A 15491-nucleotide genomic window follows, 5' to 3' on the forward strand; every position below is an offset into this window, starting at 1 on the left:
CTTGGACAGAGCTGGAGGGAGTAAACGAGATCGCAGTAGTGGGGCAAACGCTGAGGAAAGCGCATGCGCAAGTGCGCTGCTCGTTGCTTGCATACAACTCCCAAACTAATCGCAATGGCGCTACGAGCTATACCAGCTGAACCAGCTTCCCGCTATTCGTTGACCCAAACGTGCGCACACCGCAAGAGTTTACTCTCTTTCGCTCTCTAGCTCGCGCTCGAAAGCCTAATTTATCGAGGGACTCTCCTCGGCTCGTTCAACACGCCCGAGGAAAGAAAAACTCTGTCCCTGGAGCCCCGCGGGTCTTCCTCAGGTATTGTCCTCTCTTTGTACCATCGACTCGCTCTCACGCACTTTTTTCCTTCTCTCTCTCTCTCTCTCACTCACTCCATCAACTCTTACGGTTTATAGTAAATTAAAACATCGTATGCTACTACTACGAGTGAGAAGATGTTACAGGATGTCGTAGAACGTCTGCTTAGCGCGTTGAGCGTCAACATAACCCTCTATAGACTCAAGACCTCGCGCCCAATTTACTTCGTCGTACTATAAGCCACATTAGGTGTACTCTGAACTTTTTTCCTATTCGAGTGAGTGATCGCGTTGGTCCCTCATCCTACCTCTATCCACACTTCCCTCTCTCTCATATACATTAGCGATCCTCTATCTTTATTCCACTGTGGCTCTTCGTATCTGTGCTTCGTTATACCTACAGTGCACCTCGACACCTCTTATATGCCTTTTGCCTCGTGCGAAAAACGATTACCTTATAATCTACGGATTAAAATTGTAGTCTCGTGTCCAAAGCACGATTTCAGACAATCAAGCTCTCGAATCCGACCCTCGTCATAAAAGCAGCCTCTGCAGAAATACAATCACCATGACGACGCTTTCCCTCGACCCGCAAGTTGACGAATAGAATTATAAAACTATTCTTCATTTACGCGCAGGAATTTTTGCCTCTCATACATACTCGATAAAAAGAACGGACACTCGACGCTAGCCTTGACCTAACCTTTTTCGAGGTGGTGGCAAACCACTCTTCCTCGGACGTCGAAAAATTCCTCGCGTAACTCAAACCGAGTTTTTGGACAGGGAAATCCAAAATCGAGACATTTTCAAACTCGAATTTTCCTTTGTCAGGGAAACAAAACACAACGAGCGAGCGTGCGCTGGCTCGCCTCTTGGAGAAATGGCTCATCGGTGGCTCATCGGTGTCTCCGCAGTTCGGACCGATTTGCCATTGGACTTTGGCGAAATATAGAACCAATAAATTACATCTATATACGTCAGCCTATGCGCATCACAAAAGTGCGTTTCTCACTGCGCATGCGCGCTCACACTTTCCCATGAATATTTCTGCCAATCAAGCGATTTCTCCAATTATATATTTATATACACATCTATATCTATATTTCTTTCGCATAGTATCCATAAAAATAATCGGTGACGCGTTCGGACGATGAGTAATTACGAATAATTATGAATTATATTTTGACGCAATACCTGCCAATGACAAAAGAAACTGCGATTCAAGATTTCTACTTCTTTTATTAACGATTCACTGCTCACATGTTTACAGGTACTATTAATCTTAATGTTCGTGCTCTCAATTGCCAAAACCGTGAAGGATTCCTCAAAATGTCGATATTTTCGTGATATAAATGAATTTTCATTGTTCCCGTACAATATGTTGATTTCGTGCTTAACTTCTACAGCTCCTAATCCGGCTATACGATTTATGAGCTCGTGTAAACGCCGCGCTCGTATCTTCTTCCAAAGCCGGAAATACGTTCGACAGATTCGCTGTGGCCGCCGCGATACGGCGGTATTGAACTTCCGTGCAAAATGATACCTCGCGTGATTTTGTCAGCAAACGAGCGTGTAAGTTGGTCGTACGACCCAGCGAATTGCGGTAAAGAAAAAAATAAGAATTAGCGCTTTCAATTCGTTTAAGTCAGTCGAGATGCGCGGTTGAATTTTGTCAAGAATTTTGAACAAATATAAAATCGAGGCTCGCCATTCTGCTTCGTACTTCCAGCACAAATTCCCCGCGTATTTACGTGACTTTTTACCGATTCGCAATCTCATGGAACGAGAAAAATCAGCAAATCGTTAACCGATAGGCCAACACGCGCGAGTGCGTTAGACTCTATTAGGCGGTGGAAAAGATTACGAGAACAAAAGCTCGTAGCACCGAGTTATTCGTTGCACTTGTAACAACCGATTCATTGTTCGTTTTTCTTTCAAGTATTATAGTTATGTTATATTTAATATTCTTTTCATGAACTTTATAAACTGGAATTTGAACGTGTGTTCGGGATATTTACGATAAGTGCAAGAGTCCTATGGCACAAATAGTTGGCCCACTTTCGAAGATTGTTCGACAATTAATTGAACTGGAAAGAGTCAATTGACCGGGAAATTAAGTGAGGGCGAAAAAAACAGAATCTTCAGTCACTCCCCGCTGTCGAGCCGGACGATAAACGAGGGACAAGCTCAAAAGAGCTGCGGCCGCTGAATATTACAATTGCGTTAAAAATACGATGGAACTTGTCTATTTTAACACGAGTAAGAATGTCGAAAAATTTTAAGAGATGAGAGAATAATAATGTTCGGGCTACGTTTTTCCTTTCTTAAATCTTTGTCGCGCCTGCGCTTTGCTGTATTTCGGATGTTTATCCTTGTCTCCGCCGCTTTTCTCGCTGTCGCTCTGATCACCGTCGGTTTTGCCGGTTGCTGAGCCTTCGTAAAGGTCGATGGGTGGCTCGAGGAGCGATTTCCTTTGGCATTTGACGAAGTATCGGAATCCCTTGGCGATCGCAAATCCGAGCATGGCTATCGAGATCGTTAATAGTGCCATCAACAACGGATGCTGTGAACATAATTTTTCAGTTAATTATAAAAATTTCAATAAATCCAGGTGAATTCAATTGAACTGTATCTATGCGTCGACTAAGTCTAATAAACATCAGAAATTGAGTCGAAAAGAATTTGTTCATCTTGTTAATCCATTCGAATGCAATTATCGACGATCATTAGGAATTCGAGCGAAAGTTCGTGGCTCACCGTCAATGTTGGTTTATTCGTAAATACGTAATCGGCAATGACGACAATGACTCCTAAAATTATTCCGATTCCTGCACCGAGCCACGGGATTTGTTGGTCCGCTGAAAGCGTTCAAAGATTATTGCAATTGTTTGGCGATTGCGAGCGTGAATGGGACGCCGATTCGACACATTTCGTCGTTTAACATTTCTACAGCGGCGAATGGCGATCTTGAGGAATCGAAACGATCGATTTGCCTGTGAACAGGCAATCGGGAAACGGATCGCATGGATAGTCACCTCGTTGGTCCTTGATCAATGACCTGGAAGCTTTGTTCATTGCCTCGAGGATGCTGGGGTCGTTAGGCTGCAAGCTCAGTGCTTTTCTATACGAGTGAAGAGCATCGCTGAACCGAAACGTGTGAAATTCTACCTCAGCTTTTCGATAATAACCCTGCAACGAAATAAAAGTTACATTGTACCGATATTTTCACATTCCTCAAATATCTTATTTATCGCGTGCAAAAACCTTTGTCCAATCGGGTTTCAGTTGAATGGTCATCACAGCATCTTCCAATGCGAAGTGGTACTGTTGCATCTTCAAAAAGACGTAAGAACGATTACTGTACAACGAAAAATTTTGTGGGTCCATTTTGATGGCGTGGGTGTAGTGGAACATCGCCTCTTCGAATTTTTGTTGACGCACGCACGCATTTCCCTTTTCCTTGAGGTTTTGTACCTGTCGAAATCATAATTGTCATATTCCAATTCGCCACTGAATATCCCTACAAGCTCATGAGTTTTGTGTTTTATCAATACTACGAAATAAAGAAACAACAAAATATAACTTGTGCTAAAATGCATTAATTTCATTATTTTATTAAAATTATAATTAAATCGTGAAAATATGTGACATAAATATGAAAATAGAGGAATCAAGAAATTGAAACGAGTTGATCTGTGTTGTTTCTCCGCCCTTTAAAAAATAATGTACGCGCGTAAGTACACGTTTATACTTACAAGTATGGGTGCGTGTGTATAAATATATTTGACTAAGGTTTGGTCGGGACTAGGTAGGGTAATGGCGGTTTCCATGCTCGTGAGCTTCACACTCTGATATACCGCGATAACCCGCATATTTTACATTCGGAGAAGCACGATAATCGATGGAAGGACGTTAAAGAGCGACAACGAATTTGTAAAGATAATTATCTTCAGACTCACCTCGTCTTCACCCATACTTGTCATTTTTATGTTTTCACTTATATTTTTATCGTTCGCTCCCGCAATGGAGACGTGATTTTACCGCAGCTATTCGATAGTAGCACAATATTCAACGCGGTAGGGATACATCGCAAGAAACGTAGTTTTCTTTATGCATTTGGGTTACTTCAACTTTTTTTTTTACCAAGTTTCGATAACCTGCACAGATTTATTTATCAGCAGTGAAAAGCAGACGAATCGCTTGCAGATGGCGATTCACCGGCGTTGAGCCACCATTGCGCATGCCCCCGTTTCTACACTCAGCGCAGAATCGCATAGCGTTGTTTTTCATCTTCATAAAAATGAAAAAATGACTTGCTCGGAGAGTAATGTCACGAGACAGCGGTCAGCGCCATTTCTGATGGAACTACGAAGTCAGTTGCTTCTCCCTTTTCTTACCGTCGGTCGGTAAAGTCACGTTCGACCGTTACATTATTTTTTCAAATTCAGAATATTAGCAGTGTTTGAGGACGCAGCGGGAGGAAGAGGGCGGATACGAGTTCAATGAAAAGATACGTTGATTATTTTCATCATCATTTTAATGATATTCTTCATTTCATACAAATTAAGTGGGGAATTATAATACAAACTTAAAATATATACATCAATATCTTGTGAAACATTTCGATAGCTATGCAACTCATCCATTAATCCATTAACTATAGATCTTTTCGTTTTGTTTCATAACTCTTCCTTCCTTTCATATTTTTTTTGTTAATTTTTATCGACTTTTATTCACTCATCTTTAATCTACCTTTCATTGTATACTGTGCAATGAACCTGGCAAGTCATTTGAATAAATATATTTGACCGTCACATATAGTCACCGGTTGATTTTTTCCCCTCACTCACTCTTTCTATCTCCCTCTCTCTCTCTTATTTTTTCTTGTTTCTTCTAAAGAGAGTGTGTAATTCGGACGAACCGGAAAGGAGCGATGAAACGCGTGTGAATTTTCTCTCGCTCCTATTCGTCCCATAATCAATTTATACAGACACGTTACGATATCATTAGGCACGTTAACGGCACGTCGCTATTTCATATGGCCCGAAAATGCGACAGTGGTTGGAACGAGCATATAAAGTGAGTGTGACTTGTTCAACATTCCGAAGAATCGAATCATTTTCTATATATTTTTATGCAGTGACAAAGAGAGTAGTCGGAAAGCGCGAGTGGAGGGGATTTGCAGAGAAAGAGAGAGAGAGAGAGAGTGAGCGAAGGAGAAAAATTCAAGAAGACGATAATGACGTCGCACGCATATTCGAAGTCATTTTTCTTCATATTACAATAAGATAAAAAAGAAAACAAAAGACACTTCGAGGCTCTTAGCTCTGCGAGTGAAAAGGCGTCTCGGTGTGTATGTGTCTTTTTTTTCGTAATTAAAAGACTCGGCCCAAAGCACATACGTATTTTTTTATGCACAGACCCACGTGTGATCGCTATTCCTAAAACTTGCATGGTTTTGTTTCTCATCCTTTCATTATGTTTCTTGTATTTTAACTGTCAAGTATATAAATGTAAATTGATTCTGTTTTTTCGTTTCTCGCTTAAAATACATTTTATACATATCATTTTTATTTTTCGCCTCGTTTCAATCATCAAAATCCATTTAATCGCACATGTGTTCGCCGCCATCTTGAATTATCGCCCGATCACTATCGTCGCTGCACTTGCAATCGAGCCAACAATATCATCGACCGTGTGTGTATATATTTCAATTATTATTATTATTAATAACTTTTGTATTATTCCATTGTTAATATTTAATGTTTTTTTTTCCGTTTTTTTCGTTTGCTAATTTTTCGGATAAAACTTTAAAGCACGTAAAAGCTGAGAAACACGCACGAGAGAAGAGCATCGAGAAGAAACATCTTTTCCTTCGTGTACGCGTCGCTTTTTGTTTCTCGTTCATATATATATATTATTAGTATTCGCATTTGCACCGACTTGACTCGCGTTGGCGAGGGTCGAGAGGCGTAAATCGTCGCGTCCGTCCTTAACAGCTCTGCTTGGACGATTTCAACATAAAGGAAACAACAAAAACAGGAAAATAACTGGAACGTCTCGTGCTCACTCAACTTGCAAATAATTATGTACATCGACGGACGAACTCCACTCTTTTAAATGGGATGGAAATGGAAGAAAAAGAAAAAGAAACGAAAACCGCAATTATTTTTCGTTTCGTGGACGAGAGCGATTTTTCCTGTCGTTCGCGAGAGCCTCGCCAATTCGAGTCGACGCGTGCTTTATGATTTTTCGGAATATAGAAAAGTCGGCATCATTGCTTCGAAGGAAAGAAAAACAAAGGACGACGGAAAAGAAACCGAATGTAATTCAAGACAAAATAAAACGAGTTTTGGCATTTGTACGAGTCGAATTTTCAAAAGGTAGATGTCGCCTGGGTTACACTCGCGCGTCCTTTCTCTCTTTTTCTGCTCTCTTTCTCTCCCCGCCGTCTTTATCGGTTTCTAATGAGCATATTTTAATTCTCCTTGATTATTCTCTACGACAATTAGCCTTTTTTTCAGTATTTCATTTATTTCAATAATATAATCTTCATTTGTTGGTTGCTGTTTTGTTGATTGTTACTTCAATGAATATATAATAACATATTGTAGATAATAATTGCAAATACAACTATAATAATGAATATACGAGCCTTTGTCAGGGGAGCAATGCAGTCGTCGTCAATACAAGAGTTTCTCGGGTATACACGTATTTTTTTGTTTCATACCCCGTTCTCGTCTTACTTTTATTCTTTTACTTGTTTTTTTTTGTCACTTTTCAGCTTTTGTTCCATTTTTTTGGATATTTCTTTTATCTCAGTAGTCGCCGTATCTCTCACGTCGTTACATGATTTCTTAAATTTCTAATCACCACTTTTTCTTAAGAGTCCATCAAGGTTCACTCGTTCGGTTTTTTCATCTTTCTCACGCACTCACACGCATTCGCGCGCTCAACGATTTAACACGCACTTAAAAAATAGTAAACAGGTAACTAACACGATGAGTTACAGTTTCCTCTTGCATTTTTTCCTTCTCTCTCCCGTCTCGTTCGATTCAAGCGTGTTATGCTTGTTTTCGATTTCACTCGAGGGCGATTTGTTCGCGATATCGCACTGCATTAGATTCTACAAAAGTTTGAAATTTTTTTTCCTTCTCACACACAATACGCACGATCGTACTAACCAAAAAATCGCTACTGAGTTTGTCGCATGCAATAGAGGTTAGGGTGCGAGCGAGCTTGATCAAACAATTGACACTGTGAATGCCGCCCGTTACAAATTCTCCTTCTCTATATTCAATTCTTCGAATTTTTCCCTACCATTCGCTAACGAATAAACTGAACAAAAGTTCCGAAATACAAGAAAACTCGATCCCGTTAAAAAAATGAGCGAGGACAAAGATTTGTTGCTGTTGTTTCTCAACGGAAGTTCACGAAAGAAACGACCAACAGGAAACGAGGGGCGAAACAGTCGCCGAGAAAAATTGGCGAAGTTGGGGAAACGAAACGAGTGGGGATTCGTGGAAGATGTCATGTGAAAATATCTATATATGATGCAGCCACGTAGTGAAGATTACACCGTATCGTTTTCATCGTAAATTACGGCACGAGAATGCACTTGTTGTTCCAACGGATAAAAAAGAAGAAACAAAGATTAATGGTACACGCATATATCGATGTACATACGCGTATTATTTTACATAACAGTAGCATCACAGTCAAAAGTAATAGTATTACAATACGAGTACGTGGTGTGTGTGTGTGTGTGTGTGTATTGTTTTTATATCTTTTTGCGTCAGTTTATTCTAAAGGAAGAAACAAAAATGGAAAATCAGTGAGTGAATTCCGTCTGAAAAACAACCTCGTTGAGATTTTTATTGCTGCTTTTTGGTGATAAGGAAACGAACTTGATTTTCCGACGTTTAGAAATGCAGCTCGCGATGGAGAACGTTGGACTTTGGGTATTTTAATTTAATATGTACACAGTATTTATAAGTAAGGCCGCGTTCGTATTATTTAATCAACGATAGATAGATAAGAAATAAGCGCGATTTTTTTTCCAACACAAAGTGGATCGGTAATTGGACAAGGACGAATTGTTTTGGCAAAGTCACGCGTCGATCAACGGGCCGCCGTTTACCCCCGAGATAATCGTCGTTCTTGCAAACGCGGAGTAATGTCAAGAAAATTATCGTACGTTTCAACCATCCGAGTTTCGAAGGTCGAAAAGAGAAAAATTATTAAGAATAGCGTATTATGAGAGAGCGAAAGAGAGAAGGAAGAAAGAATACCGACTGCTGTCGAAGGCTTGCTTTTTCCTAAAAATTTCAAGTACGATTTCTTTATACAAATTTGCCTATAACACGCACAATTTTATTGAAAAATTCGCCTATTTATAGATATAACGTATATATATAATTCATTAAATTCTCTTGGTTAAATGAGCTGCACGTTTTGCCGAGGGTATCCGCGCGATCAGGGACGACGAAAAGTTAGACATTTTATAACCTCACTTTTTCATTTAGACCCAATTTTCAATAATCCGCGATGTTGCCTAGATGTATATTTAAAAAAATATCTCGAAGGTAAGGTGGATAGCACTTTTTTGGCGAGTGATTGAGATTGTCTTGACCCGAATGACTTACATCGACGGTTAGTAGAAAATATTCCAAGGCAAAAAGACGAATAGTTTTTCGATTTCCCTTCCCTCTATCATCGACTCGATGACCCTCGCGCTCTGTTGCCACATTTGTTTGCCAATTGGAGACGCGCATGCGCCCATTTACACCGTAGTTCAAACGCATTCTCGTTTTTCCACTTTTCCTCAGTTCTCACGTGTACATTTTTAATGCATTTTTAATATGTAATTATGCTCGTATCGGTAGTCTTGCTTCGCTAAGATTGGCACTTGATTGTATCATTTTAAATAAAAGAATGGATGCGACCGTGGAATTTCCGATTGAAAACTCGACGGTACTCCATCCACTTCCGTCGCGAATGTGACTCATCCGCACACGTCGTCGCAACGTTCGTGCAACTACAATTATTATTGTTATCGATTAAACTCGTTCGCACTCATTGATCAGCGATAAATTGTGTACGTCCGAATACTTTTTTCATATTAATCTTTCGACCCTTCCTTTCATTGCAAATAATCGTCGACGTAATTTTAATTACGTTACAGAGATATAAAATCGATGCTACACACAGAAAGCGCACTTTACTCATATCTTTTTCTCTGCTTCTTCATCATTCGTTCGCTCGAGAGATTGACACAATTGTATTTATCATTTATCGACCTTCGGTATGGACCCTCGTAACACGTTTTCTTTCAGTACCTCCGTGTTTCACCATTTTATTCCTTCGCAACATTATTTCTATGTTTTCGTCCTCTTTCATTTTCATACATCTCTACGTTCCAGCCTTCCTGGCCTTGGCACTTTTTTTTTTTCAAACTCCGTTCGAGAGAACGTTGCATTCCGCACCAGTTGAATTCAATTAGCAAGCATTTTTTTTTCGTCTATATTTTATACACGATTCCCTTTTTACGTATTGCGCGTTTTGTATAAACGCATCGATCCATTTCTGAATGGGAGGAGGGCCGGGGGCGGCGCAAAATGCGCGTGGTAACTAAAATTAAAAAACACTATCGAACAAAAATTGCACGACAATGAGAACGAGATAAAACAGCGTGAATTGAGATTTCGTTTTCATGCATAAACAAATGATCGGAATGGCACAATGACGCGCGGTTCTCTACATGCGGTTTCACAGATCTGCTCAGCAGCATCTTGTTGCATCATTTTCCATTGATCTTTTCTCAAGTTCAGGCGCCGCCAAAATGAGTTAATAAATCGTTAATCTTCCAGAAATGCCGATAAAATACACCTAAAAGACTTTTTTTTTCTTTTTAGATAATAATTTTTTAATTGTGTCCACTTAATTTACAAAACAAGGAGTAAAAGATTTTTTAAAGTCACATTTTCATTTTTTTTCTAACCTTCGGCACCATTTGACCAATGTATCCGAATTCCAAAAACGTTTAGATCCGCAAAATAATATATTTACAAATTTTTTAAATATCTGGTCCAAAACGTCTCAAGATGCATACACAAGATACATAAATATCATTTTTCTTGCATTTTAAAAACTCTCTCCATTACCCCTTCGAGGCGTACGAGCAATTTCCGTTCACAATGAAACCAATAAAACATTCATTGAGCGGGTCATCATTAAAAACATAACTTCAAACAAAAGTGAAATAATAATATGGATAAAAACGTCGACGGTGAACAGCGATACAATAAAGTGTTGCAAAATTGCTAATAGTCATAATTCCTAGTAATAACATCTGGCCGTCTTAACAGAGAATAAGAAGTAGAGAAAAAACGAAAAAAATCAAGAGGAAACGTAAACGCATCGTTGTGCCGTAATTTTTAAATAATATTCATATAAGAATAATAATAATAATAATAATAATAAGAATATGAATAAGAATAGTAATATGCTAAAATTTGAGTAACGCAATAACATTAGAAAAAAACGAATTCAATAGCGTTGCTTCAATCAATAAAATCGTATTTCTTTAGGTCTGTCTATTATTTTCGTGGTCGTTCGTCCCGACAAATAGAAGAGTTGATCATCGTTATCAGGAAACGGCGCATTTTTAAATTTAAAGCTCTGTTGAGTGATTAAGAAAATCAATATCTGTTTTACTGTAGTTGTGAGAATTTTGCAGCAATCGTCGCATTATTTCTCTCGAATTTTGTCAATCGTTTATATCGTCAGGGTGAGAAGTTATTTATTTCTAAACTCAAAAATTTTTAACAAATATTGCGCCAGTTCCTAACAATGTTCGTGTAAAGCTCGTGATGCCAATGGCCCCATTTTTTTTGCATTATCGTAAGTTCATTTTTTTCGTCCGATAAGAGAAAAGAAGAGGAAGATTCGAAAAATTTCCTCTACTTTTTTAACACGTTTTAGCGATGTGAAAAAAAAGAAACAAAACGAAAGAAAATGCTCTGTAACAATGTTTTCTCGTTTTACGTCGATTCGACCGAAAATTCTGAAATCTTGGCGAATTAAATTGTACCGAAGAGGTTTGCCCGCAACATTTCATTGAAACAACGAAGAATTATTTGCGCATATTTTTTCTTGATACATTTTGAATGAATGTCATATTTTTCTTCTTTCTTCGCTTTTTGGTAACGATCGATCGAATTGGAATAATTTTATACAATGAAAAAACCAAATTTTCAAGCAAAGAAAAAAACGGATGACAAGAAATTTGACACCGCGAATGAAGATCGCCTCGAATCGACGTTCAATAATGTCGCCATTGGCTCTTTCTAATATATCTTTCTTCTGTTGTATTTTTTTTCCCCGTTTAGCTAATTGTCCCAGGATTTCGGTTATAAATTCTTGACTATCTACCTGAACATTAATACAATTAGAGTAATAGGATTAATGGATAATGGTAATAATATTAATAATGATAAAAATAATAATATTATTACATAAACAAAGTATATCTTTTAAAAGCGAAAGGTCGCGGTACGCCTGGTTGTACACCATCATTATTTATCACTAATACACCTGTCTTGATATATTTTTTCGCTAACTTCGATCGTCGTTTGTTAATATTATTATTAATTTTTTTGTTTTTTTTTTCTTTGCTAAATTATTTCTTGGTCGCACGAACGACAAAGATGGCTGCTGTTTCATTTTTAATATTTTTTTTGTGTTTCGTTTGTATCGGTTTACTTGTTAAATCGTTTAAATCGTTGATATAATTGTTCAATCACTGCTGCTCCATTCTTTCCCGAACTCTTAGTAATCTAAAATGTACACTTTTGCATTCAGCACGGCTCATGCATACAGATGCACACTCTCTATTAGGCATTGGCAGGGTCGAGTTGATCGCCGATTTTTTCTTCTTTTTTTCTCCTCGCTTTGTCCAAACTCCCAACTTTATATTTCTCGCGATTAATTCAAGCGGTATTTCGTTTTGGACGCTGGGACTTGTGTTTGTCCACAATACTCGCTCGCATCTCCGACGAGATTTTTTTCACTCGTTATGCCGGGGGACAAAATAAAAGGGCGGAGGATATGTGAGCCCCAAACAGGACGCATAACGAATAAACGGAAATTACCTCCTTCCTCAATCTCATCGAAACTTTTTCAACTCAGTACCAAGGGGAAGAGGATTCATCCGAAGACGTAATATTTACTCGTATCGTAATCGTCGATCTTAAATGTCTGATTTCACTTCGCTTTTCTTCCTCAGTTAAATTCATTAAATGCTTCGAAACACACCACCACTCTTATCTCCTTCCTCTGACTCGGAGCATAAGTTGGGAACAATTGCGTGAAAAATAAGCTTAACTCGAAATTTCTCTGTTTCTATTTTTTTCCGTTTTTCTTTTTTCCCTTCAAAACGATATTTTTTTTCTTCCACTTCTCTGAACCCTCTCTCGTGTCCCTCGGCCCTCAAACTTTGTAGGTCAATACTCCGAGTCGCCCGAGTCTTCGACCCTCTTTTCGCACATGCTTTCTTCCAGTACGAATGTTTGTTTATTTCTGTATAACTGGACGACACACTTGGACATATGTACTTTGATGCGTTGTACAAAGCTCACTACTTTATTCGTTTAAATTATTGTTTTATTTTACGATTTTCGTAGTATTTTCCATTCCGCGTGCTTCTTTGTTTTCTTCTTCACTGGACAGTCTTGGACGTTACGCAGCATTTTACAAACTTGGCTCCCTCCTTCTTCTTCTTGCTCATTACTAATCGTACTGTGTACACGGAAACAAATCACACACTCACACGCATGCACGGACGCACACACACACACAAAAACACAAGCGAGCGCACGCGCGACGGCTTGTTGATTCTTCCGTTACGAGTTCTATCGGTCACTCGATGAACGATTTTCGTCCGGGTGTTTAGTACATGCCAATTTTGATTATTTTCCTCCTTCCGGAACGTACCGAGGTTCGAAAAAGTATAGTAGCGAGCGAGAGAGAGTAGAAAATGGTTGCATTGAAGAAGAGACGGACGAATCGCGTGATCAAAATCGAAAATGTCTTCCTTCGATTCGATTTTCGAAAGTTTTCCGATCCTTGCTCCATTCTGTTTCATTTGTTTTTGGTTTCGCTTCAAACCTGGAGCTTGCCGATGAATAGTAGATATTTAGCAGTAAGACTGAGCGACATCGGGAGAAAGGCGTTTGCAAGTAGTGATACGAGGCATAGGACGATCGGCTGCCGTTTGAGTTTGTGTCAGTATCGTAAGTTTCCGGTATTGTCAGCGTCGACGACGCCGTTTCTAACAGTTAATATTTTATCCGATCCTCCGTTGCCAGCCGAATTTTTCATGTCGTACTCGTGGACCAGCCGCTTCAAGTGACTCAACTTTTCGTGCAAATAGTCGAAACGTTTTTTCGTCTCTTTGTGCACCGGATCGCTCTTCGTCTCGTTATACTCTTGCCAGATTTGTAACTCAATTTCCTGTTTGCAAAGGAAAATCAAAACACGTTAGTTCTATTATTTCGGATACTAATTTAAATAAGAAGATGAAAAAATAACTATTCTGTGCGCAAAAGAAAAACGTAGCACAATTTTCAAGCTCTTACTTCGATTTTCCCCCGATTTCCAATTGCGAGCTCTCTCTGTCGTCGTTCTTCCAATTGGGCGAAACGTTTGGACACTTTGGCAACTAGGGCATGCAATCTTCGGTATTCCTCGTAATCCGCGTTAAATTCATCCTTGTAACGTCTCCTTTGTTCCGTGCTGCTGATCGTCGTGTAGTACCTGTTGAAATTTTTCAAAAACAATAATTTTTATTCAGCTCTTCGAGTCGAATATACGACGAATGAAAAACAATTGAAAACTCACGTGAGGTAGTCGGGATAGTCCGGATTCTTGGAGGTGCTGGTGATGGTCGGTGAAGTTGGGCTATAACTGTTGGTTGCGGAGGATGCGGACGATTTGGTGGTGTTAGGATTGGTAATGTTGTTGGCACTGTTGGGATTGTATCTGGAAGATGGGAGATTATTGAGGTCGTTGTAAGCGTTGTTTTGGGTATTGTTGATGGAATTATCAGCGAATTCAGAGCGTTCCCTGTTGCCACGTTCGCGTTCTCTTTCGCGATCTCGATCCCGATCCCGTTCTCGTTCGCGTTCCCGCTCGCGTTCGTTACCGCGAGATGAGGAGGTCGTTGTAGGTACGGGAGCAGAGGATTGGCGTTCGTCCCGACGTTCGACGGGGTTGTTGGTTGTGGTAGTCGTAGTCGTCGTCGTGTTAGGGTGGTTGGCACTGGACGTTCCTGAATTGCTGAGTGATCTGACAAACTCGATACGAGTATAATTGTTGGTTACGCTAGAATGATTATTATAATTATGATTATGATTATGGTGATGATGATTACTCGACGAATTGTTATTATGCGTGTGATGATTCGAGCCGAGATTGTTTGAGGAAACGTTGGATAAGCTTGAAGCTTGATTCGAGCTTGCGATTGGCCCGTTATCCTCATTGTCACTGGTCGGTGTCAAGCACGATTTCGTGCTGCTGTAATTTCGCAACACCTCACTGTTCGTTGTTGTTCTTTCAGTTCTCCAATCTCCGCGGTCCCGTTGTTGTTGTGGTTGCTGCAATTGCTGTTGCTGTTGCTGCTGCTGCTGCTGCTGCTGCTGCTGCTGCTGCTGCGAGTGCTGATGATGTTGCTGCTGCTGCTGTTGCCTATGATCCCAGCCGTTCATATCACTTCCGGCACTTCCGTTTACGAGACCACTACCACTCACGGCACTTGCACTCAAACCACCCCCGCTCATACTCCCTAAACTACCACCAGTCGTCCTCGCGTTCTCTCCCCTGTTACTACTATTGTTGCCGTTGTTACCGCCACCGGAACCGCCCGTGTCAGATTTACGAAAGTGCGATATCCTTGGTCTCTTCGTCTGAAGACCATCGGCGCTCTGATAATATCCCGGTCTCTTGTGACTCATCAGACCCGGGGGTGGCGCTGATATCGCCGGCGGCGAACCCGGATGCGTCGAGTTTGGTGATTGACCGCTCCCTGATTTATTGCATTAATTTGACGTCAACAAATGTACAATTCGATTTAAAAAAAAAAAAAAAAAAAAAAAAAGAAACGACTGTCGGACTATCGTTAG

The 15491-nt window shown here is 39.8% G+C and overlaps 2 protein-coding genes and 1 long non-coding RNA gene across 4 annotated transcripts in view; 1 reads left to right on the forward strand and 2 right to left on the reverse strand.

Moving 5' to 3' along the window:
- The first annotated feature begins 50 nt into the window (after window positions 1-50).
- LOC122411857 (uncharacterized) lies at window positions 51-1540 on the forward strand. Its single transcript, XR_006261242.1, has 2 exons — window positions 51-313; window positions 1144-1540. It is a non-coding gene; the product is annotated as an uncharacterized lncRNA (long non-coding RNA).
- Window positions 1532-4564, reverse strand: LOC122411855 (protein TOM71-like). The gene is made up of 5 exons (XM_043420916.1): window positions 4272-4564; window positions 3577-3786; window positions 3348-3501; window positions 3070-3170; window positions 1532-2875 (listed from the first exon to the last, which is right to left on the reverse strand). Exons 1-5 carry the CDS (start codon window positions 4293-4295, stop codon window positions 2621-2623), a joined length of 744 nt encoding a protein of 247 aa, XP_043276851.1. The 5' UTR covers window positions 4296-4564; the 3' UTR covers window positions 1532-2620.
- A 267-nt stretch (window positions 4565-4831) lies between these two features.
- Window positions 4832-15491, reverse strand: part of Su(Tpl) (Suppressor of Triplolethal) — a 57407-nt gene continuing 46747 nt past the window's right edge. For both annotated transcript variants that reach the window (XM_043420909.1, XM_043420908.1), the window contains exons 9-11: window positions 14212-15394; window positions 13950-14127; window positions 4832-13824 (exon numbers count right to left, since the gene is read on the reverse strand). In XM_043420909.1, the coding sequence (XP_043276844.1) occupies window positions 13597-13824; window positions 13950-14127; window positions 14212-15394 (1589 nt within the window). In that variant the 3' untranslated portion in view covers window positions 4832-13596. The remainder of the gene's footprint in view (window positions 13825-13949; window positions 14128-14211; window positions 15395-15491) is intronic.

This window comes from Venturia canescens, chromosome 6 (genome assembly GCF_019457755.1).
Source record: "Venturia canescens isolate UGA chromosome 6, ASM1945775v1, whole genome shotgun sequence".
Classification (NCBI taxonomy): domain Eukaryota; kingdom Metazoa; phylum Arthropoda; class Insecta; order Hymenoptera; family Ichneumonidae; genus Venturia; species Venturia canescens.

Excerpts from the sequence above, each read along its gene's own strand:
- LOC122411855 (XM_043420916.1), bottom strand. The coding sequence starts at position 4,295 with ATGACAAGTATGGGTGAAGACGAG. Across the intron at positions 3,787-4,271 it reads CAAGTATGGGTGAAGACGAG|GTACAAAACCTCAAGGAAAA; the intron begins GTGAGTCTGAAG and ends TGATTTCGACAG. Across the intron at positions 3,502-3,576 it reads TGAAACCCGATTGGACAAAG|GGTTATTATCGAAAAGCTGA; the intron begins GTTTTTGCACGC and ends ATTTCGTTGCAG.